The 12,521-nt window shown below is 40.6% G+C and overlaps 1 protein-coding gene across 1 annotated transcript in view; it reads left to right on the top strand.

Annotated features, from left to right (window-relative positions):
• The window catches only part of bicc1a (BicC family RNA binding protein 1a), a 60,999-nt gene that overhangs the window by 33,057 nt on the left and 15,421 nt on the right, over nt 1–12,521 (top strand). The window contains exons 6-9 of the mRNA XM_080507804.1: nt 1,272–1,325; nt 5,983–6,165; nt 8,948–9,199; nt 10,635–10,766. Of these exons, the coding sequence (XP_080363930.1) occupies nt 1,272–1,325; nt 5,983–6,165; nt 8,948–9,199; nt 10,635–10,766 (621 nt within the window). The remainder of the gene's footprint in view (nt 1–1,271; nt 1,326–5,982; nt 6,166–8,947; nt 9,200–10,634; nt 10,767–12,521) is intronic.

Genomic DNA, 12,521 nt, shown 5'->3' with positions numbered 1-12,521 from the left:
CCTCCGGAAAAAAGGATCAAGAGCAGAATCACCATGGCACAAGTTGTTTGATTTGGAAAAAATCCTATTCACAATGCAACATAGAACTTCAACTGAAAAAAGCAGCATCAATACATAGGGACAGGCCAGACAGATCATTGTCAAGCATCATGTTTTATAAATATACTAATTCAACCCCAGATTTCTCCCTTTGAACTGAATGATGAAAATCAAAATGGTCTCCTCTTTTGTGTGCAGAACACAGTATCCAAGGCGTCAACCAGCATCACAAGTTTTGATTTGTCTGACCTCAAAACTGTTTTCCTTTTGCAGATTGTGTGGAATTTTCCTACTTCTTATAATGATAGAGTTTAAGCGCACTCATTTGTGTGCACAGACAATATTTCTGGAAGTGTTCCTGAAGTCATGCAGTGGTTCTCATTAAAGAATCATAAATATCATTAATATAATTCAGCTTGAGATCCCCCAAAATTGTCACCTCAAGGCTTATTTATTGCACACAGGCATATTGAAAACCTTTGTAATTTTACATTGAGGGACCTTTTTTTTCCTGAAACACTTCCTCAATACTAGATCTACTGTATGAAAGACTGGTAAAACTCTACTCTTCTTCATACTGATTCATGTTGCCAAGGAAACTAATTGGATGTGTCACTGCCATCAAATTTAAAAGACAAATTTATATGAATTGTTTTCCTTTGAGCATCTATAATGCAGTGCAATTTCCACTTCAAGTAGAAAAACCAAAAAATGTGAAAACATTGCATTCTGTGTTATTTCGATGTCACACATTGCCCCGGCCTTTGTGGAGCTGGATTCCGCCTAACGGTGTTTTCCACTTGCAAGCCAAAGAAGGAAAAGATAATGAAGGAGAAATGTAATGAAACTATCCATCACTTGTTTCATTAATATGGAAATTTACTATATCTGGCGTGTAATCTCTGTGGTTCGGAAAAAAAAAAGGGTCTGCTTAACTTGTGGAGGCTATTCTTGTAACAGTGATTCAGCTCATTATCATGCACATGATTAAATTCATGTTTATGGTAATGATGTGGTGCAGGGAGTAAGTCACAGACTGGATCCAGTTTCAGATTTGAACTTTTGCTGTTTGTCTGACATTTAGCACTCTCAAACTTTGAAATCACCTGCAACTCCATGAAAGGTATCTGAACTGTTAATAGTCTTGGATTGGGTTACCGGCTCACTGATTTGCATATGGCGCTCTTTTTTTTTTCCTTAATTAATTAATTTATTTTTTTTATTGTGAACAGGTGTCCATCGCAGGGCAGCCAGGAGGGGTGGAGGCAGCTCGAGTAAAAATAAGGGTAAGTTTGAAATTATCCATTTTCTGTTCTTGAAGGGATACTCCACCCACAACCTGAAGTATGAAACACTTCCCGGCTGATTATAGTTATGACCAAATTTTACAGTAAAAGGAAAAACTGCCCAAATGTCGTTGTGTGCAATTCTTTGCCCATTCTATTTTTTTTCTTTCATGTTTACACCTACAAATGGTTTTATGTCATGAGATTATGTGTATTTTGGGCCCGTTCCATAACAGAATTGGGCACAATTGTTTCTTGTTTCTTCACCAGACCTTGATATTTCATGAGGCTGATCAGAAACATCAATTAATTCAACTATTGTTTAATAATTTAAGCATCAGTGAATAAGGGATGCTGCTTGCCTGTATCCAGTGCAAGAAAGGTCAACACATTTCTTTTATTTCTTTGCCTTGAGCTTAATGACATTCCGCTCATGAAATTCAATGGTGTCCATATCATGTTGGTTCAGGAAGTATCTCGCCTGATTTCAACCAATCCACTGGATCGTGTGCAACAAATATCTGAGTAAAGAAAAACAATTTTAAAAAAAAAATGTTTTTCAGTTTTAGTTGAGTTTCATTGCAGCATTGGAGAATGACCTCTATAGTGGCCTAATGCAAGTTGCAGCAGAGTTCTGGGTAAATTAAAAATGCCACAACATGTGATGTCATGTCACACGCAGCCATGAAAGTTGTGTTGCACAATATACAACAGAAGAGCAATTCAGTACCACCTTATAGTGCTTATTGAGGGTCCTGTGTTAAAAAAATACCAGTCTGAGCACAAGCTCCAGTGAATTAAAAACATTTTTTTTTTTTTTTAACCCCATTTTTGGCTCAAGGAGACGCACCACAAGTGTGAACACAGCCTCAGTCTGAACTCCTGGTAAAATGTACTGGTTGCCTCCAAGGAGCATTACTCTCGCACTTACTAAGTTAAATAAGAAAGCGTCAAACGAAAAATGACTTAAGTTCAACCGCTCCTCGGTTACAGTAGGTAATTGTGCACCTCGGGCATAATTTCAGCACTTCCTCGAAGCCACAAATCCTAACTTATTCCCAGACCACTTCCCTAGAACAATTGTATAATACAAGAATGAGCCTCAGTGCGTTTGGCAATCCTTCCCCTTCCCGTTTCCTATCCTCCTCTGCAGCATCAGTTTCGGTCTGACTGGAAGCCTGACCTCCAGCTTCATCTTTGCGGGCAGTGCACCCCGGTGCTCATGTCAACCGTTTCATCTCTGAACTTTTTACTCTTATTTCAACACTGCGGCAGTTTCCTGCGCTGAACACGCTCCTGTGCCATGAACGGACCAAAACTAACAAGGCTGTGTTTGCACGACAGAAAAACTAAGCGAGTGAAGCCTGTGATGGAGCGAGAGACGAAACGAGAAGGTCGTGCGGGATAATTGTGCCGTGTGCATTGGCAAACACCAGCGTACACTGGTAACCATACTTCTCCATGCCTAATGGTTGTTATAATGGGCAACAAGACATAACATCGAGAATGTCGCTTTTTTGTAATGAGTGAAAATAAAGAATAATCAAACTTAACCATAGCAGTGATTTAATAAGGGTTTTGTAGCATGAACTGTCAAAAGCCACAAAGATAATTCTGGCCTCCAAAGAAGATGGCGCATAAGTGAGTTAGAAGAAAGAGAGGAGAAAAAAACAAAAAACTTTCCTCTCAGCCAGTTTGGCTCCTCTCAGTGGAACCAGACATTCATGCTCAAATTATCCCAAGGTACCCAGATATTATGTTTGCTCTTAAAACACCAACAAGGGCATTGAATGTTGCCTGCTGGTTAAAATCATACATATTTTATAATCACTGTGTAACCGTGGCTCAAAGTGGATCCTCAATGCTTGAAGATGCTGACGTGTTGCTGCTGTTAAAAAAAAAAAAAAAGGGTTTAATTGTACAAACTTGCATATCCCAAACCAAAACCAACAAAGAGAAGGGAGTTCCAGCTGAAACAAACAGAAAGAGGAGAAGCTCAAACCCAACCACACAATGGGCCGTCAAATTCGAGTCTGTCAGAGCCTGGCAATAGAGCCATCTGAAGTTAAAAAAAAAAAAAAAAAAAAAAGGAACTGAGGAAATGTGACTGCTCGTGACTCAAACCATAGCTTCACAAAAACTGGTGAGTCAACATAGAGGAGCCACCCCTTTCTCCTCCTCCTCTTGGTTCTAAAAGTCTCAGGTAGGCAAAGAAATAATCACTCTTGGTGAAAATATGTCACCACTTTACTGACCTAGGTCATTTTTTAATCAGGGCAGCTCTTGATGAATCTGATAAAACTGTTTGTTTGTTATCAAATCAATGTAGATTTATTTTCTGTTCAGGAAAAGCTTTCTTGGGCCACTGGAGGTGGTTTCTTGAATTGAAACTTTTAGTTTCGCTGCTACTAAGAAAATAACTATGTTAGATTTGCTCAGTGATGGATAGGGAGGTAAAATTATACAACTCCATCCATTGTACCCACGTTTTAGGCAGCGGTGATCTTAAGGTCAGAAAAGCAGACTTGGGATCAGGAATTTGGGTAGTTACTATTATTTTTAACATTTGACCACCACCTAAAGAACACTAAAGTAAAATTTTCACCTTTCAACCAATAATTATCACTTTTTTTTTTGTATTTTGTTATATTGCCCCTTTCCAGCATCCAAATCTATTCTACCATTAATAAGTACATTTCATACCTGATAGATGTAAAAAAGATAATGATTATCTTTCTTGTATTCCCTTATAGGATCGCCTCAGCAGTTTGTGTTACACATGAAACAGGTTTTATGCTAGATGCACAGAAGATGCACCTAAGATGCATTTGTTTACAGTGCTGGACATCGCTGCCGAAGATGTGAAAATAATCCTAAAATGCATTATGTGGATGTTTAACTACTACCAAACCAATATAAATAGTAGTAAAACATTTTGCATTTTACAGTGCAAGTACATTGAAGTACTATATATATTTGCCAAATGTGTATTTTCCCATTGCTGGTTTTAATTGGAATGTAAAGAAAATATTCATTAATAAGCCTGTTATCCTGTAATCCTCTGGTTTAGAGCAAAGGATGAAAGTATCTTCATGGGCCCAGCCTGATTGTATATATTTTCCGTGTTTTTCTTGAAGAATAAAAACAAAAACGTGTTGTATGAAATTTCTAACTATATTAAACAAATTAAATCAAATGAATGCATGAAAAACTGAGTAATGTAATGTCCCATAAAATGCAATAAGAAGAGTTTTCCTCGGTTTGCTGACCCCCTGCTGTTGAGGTTACCAGTCCGAGCGTACCATTTTCTGGGTGGGCTTTCGACCACATCCTCCCCGATCCCTCCTGACATCAAATGTGGCCAAGCTGTCTTTTCCCTTTGTTGCATTTACTGTGCTGCAATGTCCCTTTGCCATATATATACACACACACACACACACACACACACGTTCCTACTCAGTTCTAATGTCTACTGTATTTCTGAGGCCTCTTTGGGTGTGGGTGTGTTACGGGTCACTTATTGAGGTGATGGATTCTTCAGGGGTTTCTCGATGCTTTCAGTGGCGGAGCTGACAAAGCAGGTGATGAAAGGTCTTGCCAGTCGCTGTGCCTCGAAGATGTTTTCATTTTTCTTCATTTCTCACCCTTATGTTTCTGATTGAATACACGTGAACTTCATATTTGCCAGGTAGACTCTGAGGGGAGGGGGAAAAAAAAGATAAAAAAAGGCTGAAGTCAGCTCTACCATAAAAATCAGTCTATTCTTCATTCAGCTCCCGAGTCCTGCTGCTCAGCTCGTCCCTCCTATATTTCCCTGACCTACATTTCTCGAGCTTTCAGAAAGCAAATGCTGAAACGTGATATAAATGTAAGGCTGAGCACATATGGGACTGATCAGGGATGCATTTTTTTGGTCAGAGCAATTCATGCTGCTTGCCCTTCACTGGCAGCCAAAACTATTGTGGCTCACTGCCAAGAGAGTCAGTGTTTGGATAAGTGTGTGCGTATGTGTGTGTGTGTGCACGCATTTGTGTGTGCATTCCTCTCAGTTGGTCGGCATATGGGTGTGTGCCTGTGTGATGTATGCATAAGCATGTGTGTACATAAATCGAAGGCTTCCCGTGAGCTTGTATTTTGTCTGAATGATGACTGCGATGCCAAAGAGAAGAGCTGATGTTTGTTGTTAGTGCTGTGGTTTGATACAGTGACGTGAACGAGCAAAGCATGAGAACGTCGTGGTATCGTGGACAGTGATCTGTAGCGTGCTACCATCGAACTGCTGAACTTGTTTTTTTTCTTGATTTATTAGTGCTGACACATTTACATGGCTAGTTCTGCCACCTCCTGCTAAATGAAGGGTTGTTATGTCTGTGCGTCAACTCGCCTGCATGTACAATATGTAAGAAATCAGCTTTCGCCTTCTGTGTTTTCACTTGATGTCCAAATGGTTTGAATCAGCCTGACAGACGGAGCATTGTGATACAAGCTGCCAACTTTGCTTAATAAAATCTCTGTTTCAAACATACGACGGTAAGGTATCCAGCAGTGCATAACGGCAATATTTAAGCCGCCAGCATGATGTTTTAAAGTGACCACATGTTCATAAGAATATTGTGGATTTCACATTCCTCCTCCTGCTGCTCCCTTCGTGTTTCAGGAGCTGCTACCTCTCGTCCTGTCTTTCGAGCTTCCAGCCATCATGCAGTCGGACCCCAGCTCCCCCACGGTGCAGCACATCTCACAGACCTACAACCTCACAGTCTCCTTCAAGCCCCCGACACGCCTCTACAGAGCCACTGGTGTTGTTCGAGGTTCACAGAATAACGCCAGCGCAGTGAAGGTGAGAATAGCCTCATAGCTTGGAGGCGGTTAACGGTTGGTGGTGTTGCAGAGTTGTGCGAATAGCCAAAATCAATACTTTTGGATATTTGTTTGGAAAATAATAATGGGGAATAAAAAAAGCCAGTTACAATATTGAGGAGGCCAACTGACTGTTGGCCTGAAGAACTCTCAAAAGCACATGCAGTAACAGACTACCTGGAAACACTCAAAGTTTATGATCCGGAATGAGTAAATGTTTGGCTTTGCCTTTTGAGAAAGAACTATCACTATTGTGCCTTTAGTTTTAGTCAACATCAATGCTGTAACTTTAAACTGAGAAAATCATGTGAAACAGTGAGCGCACATTTAGGTGATTGAAGGTTTATATATATATATATATATATATATATATATATATATGAAATATTTGAGTTACATGCATCTTGCATGCCACTTTATCCCATTGAGGGTTGAGGCTTCTATAAGCCACTATTGGTCCACAATGGACATGTCACCAGGGTGTACACAGAGAGAGACAGTCACATTCACACTGTTGGGAAATTGATGTCTTCAATTGACTTGAAACGCATGTTTTTGAACTGTGGAAGGAAACAAAGAGTCCCCAAGCAAGGACTTGAATAGAGATATTTGTACTGTGAGACCAGAGCGACATACTTTATACATTTGCTCTGAACTATAATGCAGAATTGAATGAATGTCATTGTACACATATTTACATTGTGTGAATTGTGTTTTCTCCTTAACCTTCACTTTTGCACCAATACTATAGAAATAGCCCTCGTCTCTACTGTTTAGATCCAACTGAACTTTGACCAGTAAGCATCTTGTCAGTCACTCATGTTATTCTCCACCCATAGCAAGCCACAGACCAAAATAAGGTTTCCTGGGCTGTACATCGAGGCCCACCAACACCGTCAACGTTCCACACTTTCCTCGTGTAAACCGCCTCATTGCTTTCAGCACTGCAGGGTCAAAAGAGTGCTGAAAGATGTTTGGTTCCTTAAACTGCTGGATCGGCTCCCTCCCAGAAAGGAGACCCAACCATCGTGTCCCCCGGGTTTACTTTTCATTTTAAATTGGTCTTGGAGTTTCTTTACCATGTTTCCTCTCTGAAGTCTGCGTATGTCGGTACTGAAGTTCATTATCGAAAAACTCTAGTGCATTTCCTCATCTGGCGCTTGGGTTGCTCATAGTCGCAACCTGCCAAGACTTCTCATCTCTGCCAGAAAATTCATATCCACCACCTCACCTTTCTCCACAACCTTAACACAGCTCTATTTTGTTTGCCAGCCACTGCATTTTGGAGTAAATTCATTTATTCATGCACGCCGGTTCCCTTGTCATTGCCTGCCTACATTACTACATTTTATGTGTGCGAATGTGGAAGCTTTGCCCGTGAGTTTGTGGTGGGTCTGAGGGGTCAGTCAGGACCAGGAAGCGTGCGAGATGTAGGCCAGAGAGGATCAGAGGGATATGTGTGCTATGTTGTGTGGTCATGCGAGACCCTGGAAACACCTTTGAGGATTGCCAAAAACGCAGTGGATTGTTGTCTTATGCTGGCCACAGCGTGTGGATTCCTGCTGCATGCTGGAAATGACCTGCTTTACAAGGCCAAGTGATGGCTTGCAGAGGGAGCGAGGAATGAGACTGTTAACAGGCCGGCAGTCGCAGTGGAAAATACAATAGCTTCCATTGATTATATGACAAAGTAGTGGTCTCTGGATAACGGCACAGGGTGTTTGACTGCTCAGTTAATCTGTTAAGTCAAATGGTGTTTCTCAAAATCCAAAATTATTTTAGCTTTGTTGTATGTCACAGTCTTCTGTTGTTTTTTTTACATTTCATTGCATTTTGCACCAAATGGTATCATTAAAATAGGCTTTATATCGAGATTGTAGTTATTTTGTGCAGTAATTTAGTTTTGGGATGAAATAAAAAGGGCACTTCTATCATGTATATTCTGCATATTCTGTTTGTGGCTCCTGAAATAAACTGTGCTTGACACCCCGGTCTGCAACTTGCTCACAACTGCACATCCTTGGTATTTTCACCACAGTCCAAAAATGTTGATCTGAGTGTGTGTGACAGTTTGGAGCAGATCTGAAAAGCAGGTAAACAAAGAGACAGAGTTGGATTGACTTAAGCACATACCTGATTTGCAGCAGCAGCAGTTCAGGGGAGAGTGCAGTAAACTTCACATTGCAGTTTTTACCCTTAATGACTATATTCTGAGAATTGTGCTTATTTTCATCTTTGCCTCTGTGGTGAACACTCTTAAGAAATCTGGACTGAGTTCGCTGTAGCTTTAGAAGAATACCTTTCTTAAATGTTTTGACAGGTGGATCAAAGGTAAAGCAGACGTGAATCTCGCATTAGAAAGAGCATAAACAAAGATTTTTAGTATGATGTGTGAGCACCGGCAATTTATGATCAGTTGGCTCTTTGAGGCACGTTTGTATGTTTCATCTATCCATCTCTATCTAACAAAGGGTTTCTGTCTCCTGGTCAGGTCACCAAACCATCACAGGAGAAAAAAACACACACCTAAATTCACAATGACAGACTATTTAGAGACACACTAGTCAAATGCATGGTTTTGGATTTTGGGATGAAATCGGACTAAATGAACAGCCACATGGTCTGGACTTGTACCGGGGCTGTTCATGCTGTGAGGCGAGAGTGTTGCCCACTTGACCACACGGCAATCCAGATGATAAAATTGTAATCTGCAAGTTGACTTTCAGGGTCATTAACTTCCCATTTGCTCTTTGTTCACACAGAGGGGCACGGCTCTGTTGTTGGAGCACCTGGCAGGAAGCCTTGCAAGCACTATCTCAGTCACCACCCACTTGGACATCGCGCCGCAGCACCACCTCTTCATGAAGGGACGCAATGGCAGCAACATCAAGCACATCACTCAGAGGACGGGAGCCCAGATCCACTTCCCCGACCCCAACAGCCCCCAGAAGAAATCTACGGTCTACATTCAGGGCACCATTGAATCTGTGTGCCTGGCACGCCAGTACCTCATGGTGGGTACCTATTTTGTTCATTGACCCACGGTGGTTACAAAACGGTCGTTTTGGACTGCAAAGCTTTATTTTTGTGGTGAAGAGATGGCAATGGCATTATATTTCTACACAGATTCCACATACTGTGCGGTAACTTTAATGGATGCCATTGTTTCATTACCATCATCATGGTATGTGTGAATGATACGTGGGTTTTAGGCTCGGGGCTTAAGAAGTAAACCACGATTGCCTTGGGGGTTTTCAATAGCCTTGGGGAGAGATGTTCTTGGCTCCGCTTGTACTCCTGGAACATCTATGTGAGATAAATGCAAATCTGTAGGAGACGCGAGGTCAGTTTGTCTTATGGTTGGCACATACCTGCACGCAAGACCCATACAAACATTTGCATGAGCTTGGTTTGAGTTCTTAATATAAAGATTATTGTCATTGACGCTCAAGATAATGGTTTGACCTTCATGTGCGGTACTTTGGAATTCAACCTCGGTCGGCAGTTCAAATTCTATGTGAGCCTTAGTCTTCTGGACCAATGGTATCACCTCGGATTTAAATTTCCTTTGGTTAAAACTGCTGCACGGTCATTCTTGTCCCGTTGCCCCTGACCACTGAGGCTACCCTTATCGGAATTACTCGACAGTATAATCAGACGTTTCAAGAAATGTGTAGAAGTGATGGCTGTTTAATTACTGTTGGCTTCGAGCCTCTGCTGAGCGAGTGTGTATAACACATCGCGGCTGTAAACAGCTCTGGCTTTCTGTTTGGAGATCCATAATGTGGGGCAGTAATTCTGCCACAGCTGCCTTTTCTTTGTCTGCGGTCTCCCAGTTGGCCCCAGAGACATTTCGCAAATGCCAGAGTTGTTGCAGTATCTAAACAGGACTTTTCTCTTGGTCTGGAAAGATTGTCTTTTACTGTCTCACTCAAGCTGTTGATTAATGTGAGATTATATAAAGTGTACAGAGTAGTGACAGATAGCAGAGGAATTGAGGTGGTGATTCTTGGAAAGAGGCGTACAAGGTGAAGTGAGTTGCTGTGAAAGTAAGAGTGCACATATAAGACGGAGAGGAGAGTCTTGCCTGCCATCGTGTATTGTGTGATTCGGCCTCCTCCAGCCAGACTGTAGATTACAGCTTCAGTCTCGGGACCCGTCAGAGCCAGCCGGGTTCTATACTCTGATGCTAATTACACCCACTCACAATTGTAGCGCTGTCCAGCTCTCAGACCAAAATATAGATGTCTGTGGTGCCTGCGGTGGTGATCATGCAAAACAGATTGCTCTTGGAGGAATTTCCCAAACTCGCTGTGGGATCCCTCCAGCACTGAATCACGTATTTATTGGCATAGCTAACGTTATTGCCATACAAATCATATAATATAATATGAGAACTTTCATAGACGGTTTTTACATAGTTTGCATGTATTTGTTTGTTTTCCACAGGGCTGTTTGCCGCTGGTATTGATGTTCGACATTAAAGAAGACATTGAGGTGGAGCCGCAGTGTATCACAGCACTAATGGAGCAGCTGGACGTCTTCATCAGTATCAAACCGAAGCCCAAACAGCCCAGCAAGGTATGGCCGGACGTCTTCCTGCTCTCACACAGCACAGAAACATTCAAAGGATTTAAAATCCTTCATATGGCAACAATGAAAACAAATTTCATGGCAGCATCATCCAAAGAATTGGTTTGAATCAATTTTAACACAAAATACAAGGATTGTTACTCACTTGAGGCTTCTATGACAATATCGTGTCAAGATATTTAGATAATGGGGTGCACACTATGACAACATATTTTTGTTTATTACATTTTATGGAACACAATTTAAAAATGATCCAATTAAGGGATGATTATAGACATTTATTTATTGCAGCATAAAGCACAAAGGCTGACCAACACTGCCACAGTCTTTTCATAGTAATTACATGCACAAAGTAAACATGTAGAAAATAGTTCAGCAGACTTTTGCAGGCGGCTATTGTCCTCAGAAAGTCTTCAGTAATGGAAACTTTAATGCCTGGCTTTTGTTTGAAGACCATGATGCAGCTACTGTGAGAGTATCCATGCCAGTAACTGAATGTAATTTTATTTACAGAGAGATTACTGAATCAAAATATAATTTTCCTCAATTTTATTTATTTATTTATTTATTTTAACCACCATTATCAAGAAAACAGCTGTGTCTAAATAAATAGAATTTTGCTTTGTTGTCATCTTGGTGCACTATGATCAGTACATCAGTGCAACTGAAGTGAGCATGTTTGGAATGTACAATTCAGCATGACTATATGCATCAATTTCTACAATCAAATTAATAACTTGAGATTAAATCTCTGGTTTGGATTTTAAATTAAGTAATGCAGTATTGGTAATTGGATGTGTCGATGCAATATTGATGCATGCAGTACATTAGAAGAACGTTTTTACTGAAATTTAAGGACCTTCAAGAGGTGTATTAGTTGCAAAACAAAAGCAAATTGAAGTACAAAGGAGAATATGCGGGATTCGTCTGATAAACTATAAGACGTCTGTATCCTGCCAGTTGGAAGCAGATATTTAGTTACTTAAGTCAATCGGGTGCATAAGAGGTAACTTTACCGCCACTGATCGAGGTTACAGAGACATCAGGAGAGCACTTGTCTTTCCTACAGGATATTCTTCCTATTATGTTCAAAAAAACAAAAGCTGTGTTAAATGAATAGCATACGTTGAGATACAGGGTTAAATCTTGACCCGTTTTCTCCGTGTATTTACTTGCTTATTTATACCAGAATTAAATAAAATTAGAGACACTACTCCTTGTTACTGCAAGTGTTTTGTGTTTTTAATTCTGGTGTACTGTTTGAAACATTGGATTTCTCTCTGTTAATAGTACCTCGAAATTGTATTTGGTGCTATATAAATAAAGTTGAATTGTCTTAATGTTACAGACCATGCCTTTATTAAGCTGGTCTAATGGCTGTGTCTGAATATGCCTGCCTGTTGTTTAGTTACCTCCATTTACAATTTCTGATGCGCAAGACTTGTTAAATAAAACGGGACATTATCCAATCCTCATTCGTCAGCAGGTTGGGATGAAACCACCCTGAGAGAAAGTGTTGAATATTTCATTTTCCCCAAACCACAAAAAAAATACTGTTCCAATTTGTTGCGCAAACTAACAGACCGAAGTGGATAAATGAGATTAATCATTCAAAAGGAAGCCAGGCTCTGCTTAATGTTGTGTTTGGTAGGAAACATGTCCGAGCTTCATACCCTGCACACGCATAACTGCTGCCTTACTTGATTAAATGTCGCGTCAGGCAGAGATTAAAAAAAAAAAAAA

Source organism: Blennius ocellaris, assembly GCF_963422515.1.
Source record: "Blennius ocellaris genome assembly, chromosome: 13".
NCBI classification, from domain to species: Eukaryota; Metazoa; Chordata; class Actinopteri; order Blenniiformes; family Blenniidae; genus Blennius; species Blennius ocellaris.
Note: the sequence above shows the minus strand (reverse complement) of the source record. Positions and strands in the feature narration are given on the sequence as shown.